The following is an 18,811-nucleotide window of genomic DNA, read 5'->3' on the forward strand; positions in this document are numbered from 1 at the left end:
TATCCTTTGGAAAAAAAACATTACTCTTTTTGCTGAAATATATTAATTTTGTTGAAAGAATTTTTTTCTTGAGACTCTATTTTCTCAAATGCTCCATAAAAATATTTTCAACATTCCATTTGAAAAACATTGTTTCCAGTTCAACTTTCCCATATCTTAACATTGTCCCAAACAATTTCAAGAATAGTACTAAAATCCCTCCTATTGCAACACTCACATTTTTATGTAGCTAAAGACATTTTTGTTGAACAGGATGGCTTGTAATAAGCTTTGCACAAAAATTTGTCAGGTATGCAATAACTAAGCAAAAATATGAACGTATCATTGTGAAACAAAAAGCTTTAAATGTCAAAGCTTTAAAACTGTTTTCTACTCAACTCCACAACATTTTAAAAAGTATATTACATTGTTTTAAATTTTATACAGATGTGATTTTACATCTAATCCACAACAATATACTTAAGAATAATTCAAGAGACACAAGGACATTTCATGTTAAATTGAAATATTCAGGGTAAGACCATATTGTGATTGACATGTGGAAATGAAGAGTGAACAATTTTTCTTCAGTGATACCAAATTTTTCCTGAGTTTCATATTTTATCTGTTTTCAAGGTCAGCTTTCATGCATCATTGCCATTTTTATGTGCTCCTTTTTACAGTGTAAAGGAAATGAACAGAAGACACTAACACTAGAGCTAAATAACCATGCTGAAAAACTGTACCTTCCAGCAAACTTATGGTGTCACTCTTACTCTGCTGCAATAGCCTCTAAAGCAGAAAAAAACTCAACAAGAGAATTGCTAACATGAACCAGAACAAATCCAAGTTAAATATACTGGACATTAAAGGCATGAAATTATCAACAACTCCTCTGGGTATCCTTCATGTTTACCATGAAGAATAAAGATTCTTTCAAATAAGTAAAACATTAGCATTTTGGAAAACACAAGAGGTAATTTGGCCTATGCAGCAAATTATATTTGGTTCAATAAACCTTAAATTTCTGTAAACATTTTGGAAAGTCTTGTTCTAACTGCTGACAAGTCCCAGCAGATGCCAGGAATGCAATCTTTCCAGAAATTTGTGAGATATTGCCTTTAGACCCTGAAACACCTCTGTCAGTCTGGCTTTACATTACTTTTTTCTCTCTCTCTCTCACTGATTTTTTAAAAAATGGTATCCTCAATTGTTCAGTTTTGTTGCCTCTGTCAGCTCTCCAAGCTGGTACTCAGCCACAGCAGCTACATGTTTATGGTCAGAATGTTTTTCTCAAGATGAGAAAGAACATGTAGGGCTTCAGCCATGGCCTGAAAGGATGCCCTAACACATCCACGGGCTTCAGCTCCAGTACCACATTAGGTAGAGCTGACATTTTCATCAGTGTCATTCATTTGCCTTAACACACTGTTCTTGTGGAAACTTACCTCCTGCACAAACACTGGATGGTTCAGCTGCCAGGATCTCAATGCAAGACTTCTTCAGAATCTGAAAGATTTAGATAAGAGCATTTTTTGGTGACCATTTTAATCTCTGTTTTATTAATGCAGGAAGGGCACCCTTTACTGTGTTTCAGAATATCCAACTTACTGAATCAATGGTTCCTCTCAGGGCATAAAAGCCTCCTTTAACTGGAAAAACATGATCGATGCTGTCAGCAATCGTTGACAGCTGCAAAGAAAGACAATCATAAATCATGAGGAAAACAAAATTACAGTGAACAAAACTGGGCCCTTTCATACTTGCTAAAAGACATCACAGTGACACGAAATGATTTATGCCCCAAGTGATTAAATAAATGCCTTCATCTGATGCTGTTCCTTGTGCAGTAGCATAACAGAAAAACACAAGAGAAAACAAGAAAGTTACCTGAGTTTCATTGAAATCTTTCACTCCAACACAATAAACAATAGCTCCAAAGCTTCTGGCTCTGTTGGCCTAAAAAACCCAAGAAGTGCCATTAAGTGCAAAGCCGTGTAATCAGTGGAGTCAGCAGTAAATGTGTACAGGTGTTGGAGTTCTAGGTGACATAAATGAGTTTGGATAAAGATAAAAGTGACTTACTTCTTGTTCTGCATAATAAAACTGAGCGTCTTGCAACTCGCCGTCCGTCAGGGCAATGATCACACTGGCGGTCCGAACTCCTACGTGGAGGACAGTCAACAACAGATTGCACACACATGGCACAAGATTCAGCAGTGGAAAAAACGTCTGGAGTGAGGCAATCCTTTTTACTGACAAATAAACACAAACCCCTAAGGCCAGACTCTCAGCCTGGGGTGTATGGACTCAGTGAGGCACCATCTGAAGGCCAGATGCAAGGCCTGCAGCGAGCCAAAACCTGAGCACCTTCACACCACAAGCATCACTGCAGGGGGAGCGCTGCTCCAACAAGGTCCACACACCAACTCTTCTGTTCTGAATAAAACAGAGCAGCTACCAAGACTTTCACGTGGAGAACTGACAAAATGGGTTCACAGAGAAGAAGTTTCCTCTGTTCTCTTCACAAACTTGTCTCTGCATAAACACTGTCCAGAGACTGTGGTAAGAGACACTTCTTTCCTGGATCTTTCCTGCCATCCTACCTTTCCCTCCAGCAGGCTCTGGAGCCCCACTGAACATGGCATGAAATGGGCTTCTGCAGGGAGCTCAGTCCTACAGTTCTCCAGCAACAAGAACTTCCAGTGAAAATCATAGGAATTCTGAGCATGTGAAAACCTTAAGATCAGGTTCATTAGGAAAAAATCATGTATTGTGATACATTTCATATCCCATCTAAACTTAAGTGAAAAGGTTGCACAGACTGCAGAGATTTATATATGTAGTGCAGTACAGAATACAATGCTACCTAGAAAAATGCAACCTGTTAACAAAATTAAACCAAATTAACAAACAAACTAGGTTCAACCAACCATTCTGAGTCCACAGTTCTTAAGCAAAGTAACAAATACACATACCTGTTACTTTCAGGCAAGTATTTGTTACTTTTTCACAATAATCTGTTACAATTTCAAGTGTCTTCCTCCATATTGTCTGAAATCACAGACTGATTAGTTCTGACAGGTTTCTTATGCCATGCAGTCCTTCCCATGTCATGTCAGACACAGACATAAATCTTAAAAAAATGACCTGCAACTTGGGGGGAAAAATAGCTTGGATTCCCTTTTTTTTTTTTTTTTTTTTTTTGTGCCCAGAATCCTTGAGAGATACTGAAAAAAATGGCGATCTTATTTTGTTCTTTTAAAATGCTTGTTTCTTCCCTGGTAGTTTAGCTTCTAAATCCAGATCTCATCTACTCTTTTTCCTTTCTAATTCAATTTACAGAATACTTGATTAGCTCTTAGGTATATGCTAGGAAGTAGAATTGTTTTCAGTTGGACACTTTAGGACTCCTGATTTTACTGGGAGAAATGCTGCAACACTGTGCAGAGCTGCCGCTCCTACATTCACAGCCTATTTTAATAAAAAGGCACCAACCTGTTCCTCCATCTTCCTGAGACCATGAGCCCTCAAATGAGAACAACCTCACACCAGGGTATGAACTAAGCAAGTCTTGTTAACTAACTAGGTCTTCTTTTGGCACAGACAAAAACTACAAACACTTTTCTCTCAAAATTTAGTGAAAATGCACATTTTAGCAACTCAGAATCTGAACACAAATCATTCACACTGATGCAAAACTCTCATTCACACCCGCACTAGTGAGAACAAGGATGCGGGACCACAAAGCAGAGAGGGCCGAGTGCATCAGGATAGAAAGAACCAGGAAAATGTGGGAATTCCTGTCTGCTGGGTGCAAGATGGGCAGCTGCGGCTGCTATGGTTTGGTCTGCATTCTGCAATGGTCAGATCTGGGATCATACTGGTCTTCTCTGAGCTCAATAAACCATGAATCACCCGCTTAGGAGTAGGGCTGCAGTCAAAATGGAATGTGGTGTTGCATAACACCCCTCCTTCTCCAGTACTTCTGTCAGTGGGTTTACTGCAGGTCACAAAAAGAACCATAATCCCTGTCTCGTCAATGCAGAAATTAACACGGACACTGCACAGCACATACCTCCATAGGTCTCATGGTAAATTTGCTCATTTGCCTGCAATGAAGTGTAGAACATGGTTAGCTGTAAGAATACCAGCAGGAAGCAAGCAAAGTTTCTAGGTGTAAAACAAAGAAAGTAGGTGCTGTGATGTGTACCCTTTTAAATCCTTCATGCATGAACGTGTCTCCTCCAGGCAATTCTTCCTTAAGAATGTCGAGCCCTCGTCTTATGGCTTCCCTTTGGATTGAAAAAAACCAAAAACAAATAAACAAAAAAAATCCCAGGAGAACATTTTATTAGAAGTTTGTTTTTTTTCTTTTGTTGAGATATTCCTGTACCACAGCTAGATTATGCAGCCTATCAATCAACTGCACAGAGTGCATACACATCAGCTGGAACACTGGCTAAACCAAGATATTCTTCAAATTCCACAATTGATCACCCAAACACCCATGGGGGCACAAAACCAGACACCGGGTACAGCGTTAGGGTAACATATTTTAAAGATGGAATTCTGCTCCCTCGTTCTCATATATTCACAGCCAGGATAAGACTGAATTAAAGCCAATGCCAGATATTAAACTTTAACAAACTGCAGAACAAAACAGAGTTTAAAAGCTCATGACCCTGTCACAAAATTGGGACAAATTAAAACTCTGTATTGAATCAGTCATCACGACAGTCTGGATTGGGATTTTTCCATTTCAAAGACAGAGGCCAAAAGATAAGAGAAGAGGATGGGAATGAGGAGAATTTCCTATCCTAGACCAGGGACTCATCAACCTTCCTGGGGCATAGATTACTCCTGGACACAGAAGCACTTGCATGTCATAACCCTGTTGCATATTCTTACTCCCCAAATACCTATTAACCAAGAAGATTGTTCAGGGACATTAATAATTTATTTGATCACTGACCACCAAAAGACCCTGACCCTTGACAAGGGTTTTCATTATATGAATGGAATACAAGGCACAAATATTCAACAGATAAGACACAGGCAGTTCAAACATCAGCACCAGATGCCGTGGGGCATCCTTTAAGACTGCCCCAATAGTGAGAACATTTCTAAACTCCATTTTGCAACTGAGTTTTTTAGGTGGCACAACCACAATTACAGAGAATACAGGAGGCTATATGGGATGAAGGTAAAAATCAGGAGCTTGGATTGGGGATGTCCTTAGTGCAAAAAGCACATTTTTACTCTTTTGAGGCATCAAATGAGCTGAAAAGGCAAACTGTGATCTGTACAGAGAACAGAATTTTAGGACAGAGAACACTCTGATACCATGTTCAACATATTGACAGAGGATGCCTCTCTACTTTCTACCTTGCAAAGAGCAAATTCACCCAGAGAAAAGTAAACAAGTTTGAGCTCTGCCACCAAGATACATGATGGACACCTGAAACAAAACTCAGAGGAGCCAGCAGAAATGCAAGAGCCCTGCAGGGTATGAGGATGAGTCCCTGGAGTACAAAGTTGAGGGAGTAGCTGTTCTTCCTACTCCAGAGTTCCCATTATTTATAGACCTGTACTACTGAGGCCCTCTCACACAGACAGTAGCAGCAAAAGTGAAGACTTTAAGCTGAAATGAAAGAAAATAATTAGAACCACCCCAATGACAGGGATTTGTATATGTAGAGGAAAGGGAATTAAAAAAATAACATTCTGGGGGGAGGAGGTTTTTTTGTTGGGGCTGTTTTCAGTGGTGGTTTGTTTTTTAAAGAAAGAAAATTTGTTTGTGAATCCGGCAGCCAGAATCTTGTTCCACATTTTTTCTTGCAAAGACTGTCACTTGGCTTTGCAAACCACCTCTGGCATGGGTGCTGTTTGCAGGCAGTCCAGGAGAGGGGTGCCACAGCCTGGTGAGGTCCTGCTCCAGCACTGGGGACAACCCTGCTGGTGTAAAGGTCAGGGCTTTGAGTCCCTCCCAAGGGCACTGGGGATCTCTCATACGCTCCTCTGCTTATCAGTTCAGAGTCTGAATCTCTTCCACAAAAACTTCTTGTTTGGGTAGCTGGGGATAGCAAGTATGTACCTGGATCCTCAACTGGAAATGCAATTTCTCCCTGAAATACCACACCAAAGAGCAAACAGCCCAGTACTGCCTTCCTCTTACAAAGCTGAAAAGAAAATTGAAATGGGACACCCAAAGGCCTTCTAAACCTTGCTCCAGCTGGGAATGGAGGAGAGGATTTCAGCTGGTGCCACACAAGGACCAAACCATACCTCCAAACTCTGGGTGTGGGGCCATGTGCTGTGTGAGGAGAAGGGATAGAGGGAATTTCTGGAAGAGTGCTGTGGGAGGTACTTGCCTGTTCTCTGTTAGTTTCATGATCGTAGTGCCTCGTGAGGAGAAAACAATGAAAGACATCCGCAACATTGGACTGAAAGAGAGGAACAAGCCAGATCCATGTCACACTCATCACTTCAGCAGAAATTCATTTGCTAATAAGCACTAAATAAAAAATAAATCATGTACAGGAAATTAAAGTATCATTTTAAAAAAACTTTACCTTATGAATTTCTCAGCTAGGCTTTCCACAAAGGAGTAAATCTCAGTCCAATGATTTTTGACACTTCCAGATCTGCATACAAAACACAACTGATTACATTACGCTTTTTTTGCAGTGAAATTCCTTGCTCCACTTTACATTTTAAGCCTGGCCTACTCCAGAGGTGGTTAGGGACACAAATTACATAGAGTTGTGTTGAAAGCTGTAATAAGAACCATGATGACAAAACCCACTGACTCCAAGACAAGCAGTAAAAGGTCTGAAATGGTTTACCATAAAATTTTGAAACAAACTCAGTAATCTTTCCATTTGTTTTTGTTCCTTTTAGAGCATAAAATATAAATATTTTCTTCTAGTTTAATTAATTTTATTTGACTTCCTTAAATTATTTGTTGTCAGGTTATTTGCTTTCCTAGAGCACAGCTCTGCCCTTGCACCACACAAAGTCTTGATTGATCTTCTATTCTCCCAGAATGCATGGGAGAATGTTCCCATGAATTACTGTTTGTTTCAAAAGAGAAAGCAGTACTCTTGCCTAATTTGCTGGAGTAATGTTCTGGGCAGTCAAGCCCTGGCCCCATTGTGGATTTCTTGTGAAAACTTGGAAAACTTAGTTACATGCAGAAGACTTACATGTCCATGCTGCCACTTCCATTATATAAAACTACATTACTGGCACTTCCTGGCTTTTTTCTGCTAAGTCTAAGCAGGGACCCCCACAGTCTGATGGGCCTGAGACCTCAAACAGAGCCTTGCACACAGCAACCCTACAGTAAATTATAGGTTTCTACCATGTTGATCTATACCCTACACTTTCAAGACATTAAAAAGGCTACAAAGTCAATGGTTTTTAAAGCCCTCCCTGTGGTGTTTATGAAAGAATGACCCATTTGCTTTCCTTGCTTGCCAAACTCATCTCCCAGGTGTCTCACACAGATAAAAAAAGATAACTGAAACAATGGCACACACAAAATCAGGGGTTTTGATGCAGAACTAAAAAAAAAGTTCTGAAATTCAACTACTATAAAGCAATACGATTCCTCTAACTGCTGTTAGGCATTTTTCTGTGTAAACATAAGAAAAAAAAATTACATTTTACAATTCTCAGTTCTACTATGGGTTTTCCAAGCGACCTTATGCCAGTCCCTCCTGCCCTTGTATGCCAGGCACAGAAGCCCACGTGTGCAGTGCAGGATGGCACTGCCTGTCCTGCAGCACTGCTGGTGGAGTGGAGAAGGGCAAGATAAAGGTACAAGGACCAAAGTACATAAGCTAGAATAAACTGGCTTGTGCAACCCTGTGCTTTCATGCTGCTCTTCTGGAGAACTGGTGATTCATTCACAGAACAAACTGGTTATCAAAGAATGAAGAAATTTCCAGGCAGCAGGGGAGGGCAATGAAACACTGGAGACTTCTCAAACCACAGCTCTGGATCCTCTGCAGTCCCCAGTTTTTATGTGCTACACAACAACATGTTTATCATTTGTGCACAGCATCAATGAAAAGTGCTGGCACTATTACCAAATTAACCCCATCAACACCTATAGCTCTCCAGGATTTTTATTAAAGTCCCACACTAAATCTCTACACATGATGAAGTCAAAGATTTCCTTGAATCTATCCAAGATGCATCTACAGCTCCCAAACTTGTTTAAAATTCTTTCCCCCCCACTGAAATTGACACTTTCAATTTCATTCTGAGCTTGCCATCTGACTTCAATTCAACTCCTGAAATTTTCAATGAAGTCAATTCCCCTCACAGAATAACCATAGTTTCTTCCTTGGAAAAGACTGACCTATTTTACATGAACTATCAAATTTCTACTGCCAGCTGCAGAGGCACTGATGCAATCCAGAAAAAAGTAGCAGCAAATTTTCTTTCAAACTGCAACAAACCAACATTTCCAGTACCTTCTTAGGACTATCAGAATTACTTCTTTTTCCTCTCATCTCTCTTTTTTTTTAAAATTTTTTTTCTTCTTGGGAAGGGTACAGCCAGCAAGAGAATTGACTGCAATAAATCAGTAGGTGCCCATCCCTACATCACAGAGCTACAGCCCTGCAGAGTAGAGTTACTTCAGCACAGCACTGGGTGTCCTTCACCCCTAAGAGGAATTCTGCACCCACATGTTGCTTACTGGCTGGGAAGTGTCAGAAGTGTCCCAATTTATCAACAGGGAAAAGTCAAGGCCAGACAAAAATACTAGCAAAAAAAATGTTAGTTTCAAAATCCCGTAGAGGGAGTACCAGTGAGGTGGCCAGCATTTAATCACTTTTCCACACTCCTCCAAGCCCAGGTGTCATCTCCCACTGCAAATACTCCCAAAATGGCATCAATGCCAGTCATGTCAAAGCCCTCATGAACACCAGTGGGAGTGGTCTGGCTTAGAGAAGGACCTCATTTCCCCTCCCTCTCACCCCAAGCTTCCTTCTAAATATCCTTGCTTGTGAAGCTATTTCTAAAGGACTTTTATTTGCCATTTCATGTGTGTGTGTATACATACATACACATATATATATTTTGGAGGCTTCCTGGGTTTGGACTGATAGTTTTGTCTGTTGCCCCAGAGGCCTGACCTTGTACCACCAGCAATGGCTGTTTTAAAGGCAGATTAAACAAAAAATTACAACAATAAAATGTTTGCTAAATTATACACTAAGTTGTCAAATGTCATCAAATATGAGTTCTACCCTGACAAACAGAACTGTCCCACACTACTGAAAATCCTGAGCCATTTCACCACCTTTGGAACCTTATCTTCCACACTGCAGAATCACTGCTATTATCAGCATAAACTAGTTGCCCTTTGGGGCTGGACCAGACCAGGAGAAGAAAAAAAGCCCATCAAAGACCAGCACTGTGCACAAAAAGCACTGGGGTGTGACACACGCTCACCAGCATCTGGGACAAGCTGTGGGGAAGTGACACAGACAGGGAATCTTATGTATCCTGTTGTGGAGGTTTGTACCAGTTGGGCCACCACGACAGCACTGCGGCTGTCTGCAGAAAAAGAAAGCCTGTGCTGCAGCCAGATGCATCTTGCAGGCTCACACCTCCGAGGTTTCCTGCTTTCAGCCATCAGCTACCTGCTTCAGCCCCTCACATCAGCCAAAGGCTGCCAGCACCCTGCCAGGCCCTGGCCTTCCTCCCTGCACCTTCCCTGCTGAGGGAGCCCAGCCAGCCCAATGCTCTCTGCAAAGCAGGGGGGCGTCACAGAGCTCTGTGGATACTGACCATAGCTGACATAATTCTCATGGTGAAGGAAAGCTCACAGAAATAAACAGCTGCTGTGGGCGGCTGGAATGTTCCAGAAAGCATCTCAGAGCCTGTTTCGGCTGCTGCTTTCACTGGGGTAAATCTGGAGTGGGACCAGAGAAGTAGCAAAATTTCCCCAGGTCTATACCTATGCAACTGGGACCAGAGTTCAGCACAAGCGAAGTTAAGAAAAAACCCCACAGAAGCCATTTGCCTTGAGCATGCTCCCTGCTCCATGAGCTCTGTTCCCATTACACACAAGACAAAGAGAAAAGTCAGCAAACCACAACACAGGAAAAAATGTCCTCCGGGCCACATCAGTACTGGGCTCGGAGGAGCAGCTGCTGCTGCAGCTCCTGCTGCTGCTGTTTTCCTTAGTTTTATATTGCTACTGCTGGATGGGAGGGGAAAAGAGGTCAGTGAGTATTTCTGGGGGTGGAAGGAAGTGATGTGATTCCAAGGCTTGATTCCACTCCTGCCAACTTTGGAGTGATTCCGTCTGGTTTAGCAGAGCTCTGTGTCAGCACAAAAACCCTGAGCACGTTAGAATTGTGCCTACCCAATTTGAAGTATTTCACTGATGTTTGTGAAAACAAAGAGCAAGATAGGTTGGAAACTTTGTCTTCTTTCCTAACAGACTCCCAGCAGCAGTGGAAGCTGGAGCCTGGAGAAATGAAGCAGCACAACTCTGGCATAAGCTTAGGATGCCACTTTCAGCCCAGCCTCTTCAGCAGGCAAACAGCAGGAGAGCCAGTTGTGCCTGTCCTAGAGCACATGTGTTCCACAGCCATTGCTGAACTCACTGTCAGGAGAGCACTTAGATCCCCCCAGCGCAATATACAGCAGTCACCTGGCTTTGCAGTGAAAGTTAAAACCCAAATGGTAAATATTTTTATTACCATATGTACACAGAGAAGGCAGCAGGACCCAGAGCCTTTCATCACTGCTCAAAGTGACAGAGTGAAACCCCTTGAAAGCACAGAGCTACCCCTTGTGCTGTTCCACACACACACCTCCCATGCCCATTTGCCTCCATTACAGATTAACTGAAGGCAGCAATTCCAGACATCCTGGAGCAAGAAAAAGAAACATTATTACTGATGCTGGGTTTAGTCTGAATATGGTGTCAGGGGAACACAAGACCTCAAGTTTGTAGGTCCCTGTAAGTCTCTACCCCCTTGAGCTAATGGCAGCCCTGGACATGTCCATTGCTCACAAATGTGTCACTGTTGTTATTTGGAGGGCCCTTTGTGGTCACAACCACATTGTACAACAGAATTCTTGCACATGGCTAATAAAGGCTCTGCAATAAAAGCAAACCCTGGGGCAATGAGTTTGTTGTGGTTTCAGACATGCATGCCCAAGTGTTCATCCACCCCTCTGCTCCCTTCTGAGCCACCAGAGCATTCAAAGTGACAAGAATCCTCCTCTCCCAAACAATGCAGTTTGTATGCAGGGCAGGGACCTTGACTGGGTGATTCATCCAGGCAAGGAAGGACTAGTTTCCATCATCTACTCCAGAGGCAATTAGAAACATGGGCCGAGACAGCCATTCTGAGACAGTCCTTGCTTCAGAGTACTCGTAACACTAATGGACAAGACAAGGGCTGGAATGGGGAGGGGAAGATACAGAGAAGTGGCTGCAAAATGGGTTTAATTCTAGCCCAGCATCCGAGTACAGGACCTAAACTATTTGAATCCAAAAGATTTCATGACCAAACCCATTAATTTTATAGCTAGTTTTTGTCCTACAGATAAAGTCTGCAGCAATATGACAGATTTCTATGAAATCGTGCCTCAAAGAAAACAGTGCCCTTTGATCCTACAATCCTCCATCTCATTCACAAATCCTGTCCACCTGGTGCCATACTACAGCTCTTGCTAAGTCCCTCACCAGCAAGAGGGGACAAAGTGCAATTCAGAAGCCATGCTCACACTGCATTCAACCACTTCAGATCTCCCTGAAAAGCTCCAGGGAAGCTCTGAGCAAGAAGACCCACTCTGAGCATCCTGGTACTCTCCAGCACAACACAGGGAGCAAAGCAAGGCACACAGTCCCAGCCATGACACAACACTTAAAAAGGTGCAAATGACAGACAGGACCAGGGATATACAACTCTTGAGCTGTTAATAGCTCACAGGAGTCAATTAATTTCTACATTTGAGATTAGAAGACTCAGTTCTACAAATTCACAGTTTACAACATTGAATTTGGCCTGCAAGCCCAGACAAAAGTAATGAAATTCTCAATCACTGAACACACAAATAAAAATCCTAGGTCAGTGGGAATCTTACGGTTTACTTCCTTGGCTCAAGCCCCAAATAAATCAGATTTAGTTACATGCATAAATAGACTGCAAATGACAAGCTGCCATGGCTTTTTCTTCCCGTTAACTGTACATGTTTTATGTCAAATAATCATTACCCGTTAGCTTTGCCTTGTGTTTCATAAAGAATTTTTTTCTTGGACTAAAGGAAGGAGAATTGGTTTTCCTGAATATTTCTTTTTTCCTGACAGAAGTTAGAGCTGGCAGAAAAATATCAGACAAAGTACAAACAAATAAAACCTGGTTCAAATAACATAGGTATGTCTGAAACAGGATAAAAATTTGCCTTAGAACATTCCAAGCATTTATACCTGGTTGTAAGAAAACCATAGTACCGCTGCAATAAAACCACAACAAAGAAAGATGCAAGACAAAATACCCACAGATTACATTTTGAAAACAATAAAAAAAATATTGCTTACAGGCAGTTGAAGATTTTGAGAAGTGTCATGCAGATAATGTGGTCAAGTTATAAGCGAGGCAATCAGACAGAAAAAGAGGAAGACAGATAACCACTTTTAAATACACACACAGAATCAATGCTATCATAGAACAAAGCTGATACTTTTGTTCAGACAGCAACTCCTCTCAGCTGACCTGCATCAGGTTCTACATTTTACAATGAACTGAAGTCTCACTGCAGTAGGTAGATATTCTTACCTAGACGAACAGAGTTCAGCAGTGGTTTAAGTCACTCAATACAAAATTGTCAGATATAGTTAGGGTAGGCAATAAACATGTTCATTTTTTGCCAGAAGTCTGATTTTCCAACCACAACAATGTTGTTTAGCCACTCGTCCCCTCCCCACGCACTGTGCAAAACCAGCACCCAGAATGACAGTGGACTTCGCATAGAGAGAGAAGCTGCAGATGTTCCCACCGGTCCAGCTCCATCCTAATGATCTTAGGCTGGGACTACATGAGGCAGAAAAAAAAGCACAGGGCTGCAATGATGCCCTAAGGCAAAAAATATTTGCTCTCACTAGTACTTGTAATTCCTGAATGCTAAATTCATTCAAATCATTGGCAAGGAAATTATTGGCGGGGGGGGCAAATAATGTGCTTACCAAATGCTATTTGTTTGCATTAAATACAGCATATTGTGAAAAAAAACAGCATACGTGGAGATCAGCAATTCCCCTCCAGTTGTCTTAAAATTACAGAAAGTGACCTTAAATAGCAGCTCCTGAAATGCTTTTGTTCTGAAAGCTTTTGGCAAATCAGGAAGGATCAACCTGTTTCCCTCCTGACACTTCCCACACCCACGACTTTTTCAATGGCAAACTGTGAGAAGGGCTACACAGACCTAAAAAACAAAATCAGGAAGGATATTCAATAGGGTAGCAAATTCCCACCTAATCAGAGGTTGTGCTCTTCCCTAACAGTGACATTCACCTCTGGAGCAAGGCTTACCAAGTTGAAAGAGAGGCAGCTGGATTACAAGTGAGAGACTGGGCACATTTTACTGATGTCTCTACCAAAGCTGCTGGTGACACGGATGCTCTTGGGAGCACAGGAGACAAAGTAAACTTGATGTGAAAGGCAATATTGTTGTGGGCCCAAAGAGACAAAGAGAGGCTATACAGAAGTTCAGGGGGAAGATGAGGACTGAAGAAAATGTAGTTAAGCCACACTCCCCAACATAACAATTACAATCCAAGAAAACCAGCCAAGACTTTACCAATATATTACTGTTGGCGTGATCAGTGCTGTAAAAAAAGGAAACATTTTCCCAAGCCTGTAAAGCTCATTTTTCCTCAAAATCCAAACAACTTTTACCAAGCATTCCAAATAGGAAAAATAAGAAAACACTTCTATCTCACAGTCAAAAATAATCAAGAAATAATTTTGGTAAATTATACTACAGATAGCTCAGCAGTTCAGACTTGTTTTGTCAAGCATTGCCAGCAGCAGATATTTATGCTAAGTATAACTCCTTACTTTAAAGGGGTTTATATTTGTTGCATTAATAAACAATCATAATGATGCTACCAGGCATTGTTATAATTAGGAAACACTAGAGGTCAGTCATCCTTTCTTCTCATCAAGTGCAATTCAGTATGATTACAAACAACAGCTGGATGTTAACAGCAAGGCAGGATGAAAGGGAGTTATTTACATTCTCAAGCACAAGTATGTCACTACAAGACCTGATGGTCAAGCAATCAAATCCCTAACAGGGCCTGTCCTCCACAGTTTGGGATGGGACAGAAACAAGTTCTTTGTGCACTGGGACAACCTAAGCAAATGAAGCAACCAAAGCAAGTGAAAGCTACTCAACAATCCACTATGTCTGGCTTAAAAGCTCAAAGGCTTTTTACATTGTTTAAAGGTAAAACTGAGAAACTTTATTATCCCAAGTGACTTGATCTTACTGCATGCCACGGGAGAGATGGGTGTGCCAACTCCAACGTATACTGCCTTACCTCATGCAGAGACTGACTTGGTTGCATACAAACGAATTTCTGCTGCTTCGTTATGATATTTGTAAAGTCTTCCACTATGTCTCCAAACAAGCTCAGGCCTGCACAACTCATAAAGCACAAGATTCAGACAGAGCAAGATTGCAGACTCTAGGCAGCTGCCTCTGCAGCCAGCAAATGTCCTGTTCTCCCAGCTTCAAGAGATTTCCTCATTTAAGCATCCCCAGAGACAAGGAAGTCCTAATGTAGCTCTGTCGGTCAGCCAATCCTAAGGAGGACGATGGCTGCTCTCCCTCCCACACATGCTGCCTTTCCCTTTCATTATGCCAGCTTTTTGGGTAATCCAAGGTTTAGTGGCACTGCCCTGATCTTGCTTATCCTATGGAGTTAACATGAAGGACTGCAGTCAAACTCAGGCAGGGGAAAACTGCAAGAAAACAAAGTTTCTTTTCTTCTAATTGGCAGCACATATATTATACCAATAACTTCACCAGAAGATGATCTTTTCCATCTGATGGTTGTTGCCTGCAGGATTAAATCCTCACAGACTTTGCCTGGCAGAAAGAAAAGGAAAAATCATGCCCCAATAAAGTCATTGCAGTAACATGCACTGCATAAGGAGAAAGGTTTGTTGTCTTCTTCCAGATTTCCTCCTACAGATCTTTCTATTGGGAAGCAAAGCAAATCAGACTTAAAGTCATTTTGGTGCAGCCAGGCTGATTTTGGAGACAGGAGCTGTCATTCAGCTCACTACAGGGTCATAGGATTAAAGCCTGGTATTTTCACACAAGCAATCCTTCAATCCAGTGTTAGACAGCTAACTAAGACTGAATGCATCCAACTCCAGACTGGCAGGGCACCAACAAAGAGAGGCAATCCCCAAGCCATTGGGGTGTACTTCGTGGTGTGTATGGCTGGAGTTTTCTGGGGTTTCTCCCACTTGAAATTACAGACAGAATTCTTCACAGATATGTGTCAGTATGGATCCAATTCTAAAAAAACCAAATGTTCACTGCATTTACAGATTGACCAGATGCTTCTGACTGGCTTCCTGCCTTCTCTGTACCTGAAATACCCTGTCTTCTACATTAATGAATTCTCAACACTACCTGGAGTTCCTTCCTGCTGAACTATCCCAAGACCCAGGGTGTATCCACTAAATCAATCCTCCCTGCCTCCATAAAGCTCCTCGTGTTATGCCAGATGTCACAGAATTCAGCTGGGATAAATACACCCTCAGCCAGCATGGGTCCTATGGCTCCCAAGATCTGGCACCTTAATATTACCCATATGGATTGCAATGCAATCTCACTGAGACCAAAAAAAACCTTGCCACCCCATTGTACAGACTTGGTGTGAGCAGGGATAGATTCCAAAACCACTCAGGGGCTCAAGTAACTCTTAACACAGCTTTTACCAAAGGACAACTATTTAGTATAACTCAAAGCTCATGAAGACTCAGTTTGCAATTGAAGCTAAAGAGAATTTTCCCACTGGAACACAAATGCATGACATTTTACTTCAACCATGATCAGATCCAGTTTCCAGTGGATCATTGTAGTGAATGGACAGCACCTGAAACAAAATGAAAGACCTGTGGCTTGCAAAAAGAAAATACATTATTTCAGGTCCAGAGAATGAGAGAGGAACTTGCTTAGATGATCAATTTCCTACTGTTTGAAGATCAGTATCTCTGAGCAAATTGCTCTCTTCTCTGCTTTTATCTCCTTGAATACAATATGAATGGTAACAGCACAGCTAAAAAAGTGCTTTCTGAAATACTGATGAATATATATATATTCTGAAATATAGATGAAAAGTAGCATGGGGCACAGTGGAGATTGCTAGGGATACTGTAACAAAGAAACTGTACTATAGAAGATAAAGGAGCCAAACTGCTATCACAAACATTCATTTTTACAGGGAATTCAGTGTGGGAACTGGGCGTAACAACAGTGCCAGTCACTTCTAGGAAGCCTGGCAGGAATGAATTTGAGAACTAACACTAGCCCCCTACAGAGACCTTTCTAGACACAAAGGTTACTTCAGGAACAAGTTCTAAGCAAAAAAACCCAACCAAAACAAAACAATGACCACGTGGTGTATTAGTGTATCTTTTAGAAAGGCAGAATGCCTTTGATCTTCAGCTTTTGCTCTAAAACCAGAATCACTATTTAATGATACTTTGTCTCTTCTTGAATACAGAAATATGCATCTTAAGTGACAGTGACTTTTTGCCTCTTGCAGGCTGTACCAAGGGCCTTATGGATTGATCCGTTCTCCCAGCTGGGAAATAGAACAATGCAGACTTTATATCTGGCTTGAGGGCAAGAACCACAAAGTCTTCCATCTTTCATAGTGCCCTGTCACATAAGTAACCCAGGATGTATTAGCTAACACAGTCATCACACTGTGGGACACTAACAATTTACTCCTTGAGTTAATCCCTTGTTAAGTTAATCCTCTGTCAAGCCAGAGCAGTACACCAGAAGAAAGAGAAATCTGTACCTTCTGAAAAACACCTGTGGGTGCCCCAGTTTACCACTTGCTTTGCTAGTGCTTGCTAAAACATGCCTACACATGTGACCTTAATCATACCCCCCATACCTGAATTCAGCTGACATAGTATTAAAGAGAAGTATTTGACAACCTATTTTAATAGATGTAACTCAAACACAAGTTTAGACAACTCTGAAGAAGCTGAGCAAAAAAAAGTTTTATAAAACCTTGTTCTTATAAGTGAACTTTGAAAAACACAGACAAGCAGGTAGGTCTGCATGATCCTAGCACTGCTAAGTCCCATAAGTGAAATCTCTGCACACAGCCGAAGCCATGACACAAAACTCCAGGAACGATGTGGGCACTCACTAACACCCCCTCAAATCCAATGCTCACAGTCCACATCCCACATGCTACAACCTGAAAGCAACCCGATTTCCCAGGTTTGCATGCACAACTAACTCAGCATAAAGGACACTGCTCCCCTGAATGCTCCACTTGGGAAATGTGCAATTTTTGGGCATCAAAAATAGGGAACGAACCCCACACCTCATGTCTGGTATCAGGAGAAGTCGTCCGGGAAGACGGGGGAAAGAAACAACATCCGTGCTGCTGCAAGGAGTCACTGAAGGGTGAATAAACGTTTTTAAATGCGACTGTCACTTACTTATCCAGGACGAAGTAGAGATCAAAGGCACCGTGACAGGAGCGCTGCTCTTCTTGCTCTTCCTCCTCCTCCGGCCGGGCGCAGCAGATTAGGCTCCCCATTGCCAGCAAAAAGCAGCACAAAAATGCCGCTTTCTCCACACTGCTCCAGCAACTCGCCATCTTTTCCCTTTCCTTAATTCTTTCTCCTCCCCCAGTCTCTCTCTTTCTCTCTCTCTCTCTCTGCAAATCTTACAGGCGCTTCGGAAACACCGAGAGCAGAGAGGAAAAAAAATCAAAATAAAACAAACAAACAAAAAAAGAGAAATCACTAACTTCAGGATCTCAGCTCAACCCTGAGAGCTCAAGGCAGCCCTGCCCGCGGGGCGCCGGACCGCTGGCTCGGGGCAGGGGGCTGAGCCCAGGCGGATGCTCCCCAGAGCCCAGTCCCCATTCCCTGCCGCCCCGGCGGTGCCCGAGCGCTCCAGCCCCGTCCCGCAAGGAGAGAAGAGGCTCCTCTCGCACGGGCCAAAGGCAGGAAGGGGGCAGAGGGAGGGGAGCGGGAGGAGGGAGACAGGATCTTATGGGGGCAAGATGAACCGGGACTTTCCTGTTCCGGGATACCGATATGGCAGAGGCTGCTGCTAGCGAGGGACCGAGGTTAGGGACCGCTGCCCGCCGCCGCGGGGGCACAGGGCGGGCGCTCCTTCCCTCCCGGGCTGCCTCGGGGCAGGGCAGCGGGGCAGGGGGCTCGGCCGGCGGGCAGGGAAGCCGGACGGGAGCCAGGGCAGCCCGGCTACATTCCGGAGCATCGCTGCGCGTCCTGCTAAGCCTCTCTCCAGCAGGCTCGGGAGCGGCTGGAGCCCAGAGCTGAGGGGTGGCAGAGCCCAAGGCAGAAAGAAGCTCCTGTAGGAGATGGGCGTCGTGGCAAAAACCTGTGACAAGGCAGAGGTGGGGGGCACAACGCGAGAGGGCACTTAAGAAAAATCTGTTTAAAGCTTTAATTGCTGAGTGCAATTAGAAAGATTGTTGCTTGGGGGCGGGGGTAGGGGCAGGTTTTCACGGCCCTCTCGTGCCACAGCAAATTGTTTCTCTTCGTGGAAATCT

General features: G+C 42.8%; 1 protein-coding gene across 4 annotated transcripts in view; it reads right to left on the minus strand.

Annotated features, from left to right (window-relative positions):
* The window catches only part of ANTXRL (ANTXR like), a 57,347-nt gene extending 38,776 nt beyond the window's left edge, over positions 1–18,571 (minus strand). Inside the window, exons 1-9 of one of the 4 annotated variants that reach the window (XM_064430694.1) lie at positions 17,727–18,571; positions 6,555–6,626; positions 6,354–6,425; positions 4,193–4,274; positions 4,058–4,091; positions 2,065–2,144; positions 1,870–1,938; positions 1,591–1,671; positions 1,428–1,488 (exon numbers count right to left, since the gene is read on the minus strand). In XM_064430694.1, coding sequence (XP_064286764.1) covers positions 1,428–1,488; positions 1,591–1,671; positions 1,870–1,938; positions 2,065–2,144; positions 4,058–4,091; positions 4,193–4,274; positions 6,354–6,425; positions 6,555–6,626; positions 17,727–17,887 — 712 coding nt within the window. In that variant the 5' untranslated portion in view covers positions 17,888–18,571. Of the gene's footprint in view, positions 1–1,427; positions 1,489–1,590; positions 1,672–1,869; positions 1,939–2,064; positions 2,145–4,057; positions 4,092–4,192; positions 4,275–6,353; positions 6,426–6,554; positions 6,627–9,450; positions 9,567–9,789; positions 9,813–14,563; positions 14,729–17,726 lie in introns of those variants that run through there. The other 3 variants (XM_064430695.1, XM_064430697.1, XM_064430696.1) reach the window with 3 other exon arrangements.
* Between the last annotated feature and the right edge of the window lie 240 nt (positions 18,572–18,811).

This window comes from Passer domesticus, chromosome 8, assembly GCF_036417665.1.
Source record: "Passer domesticus isolate bPasDom1 chromosome 8, bPasDom1.hap1, whole genome shotgun sequence".
Lineage (NCBI taxonomy): Eukaryota > Metazoa > Chordata > Aves > Passeriformes > Passeridae > Passer > Passer domesticus.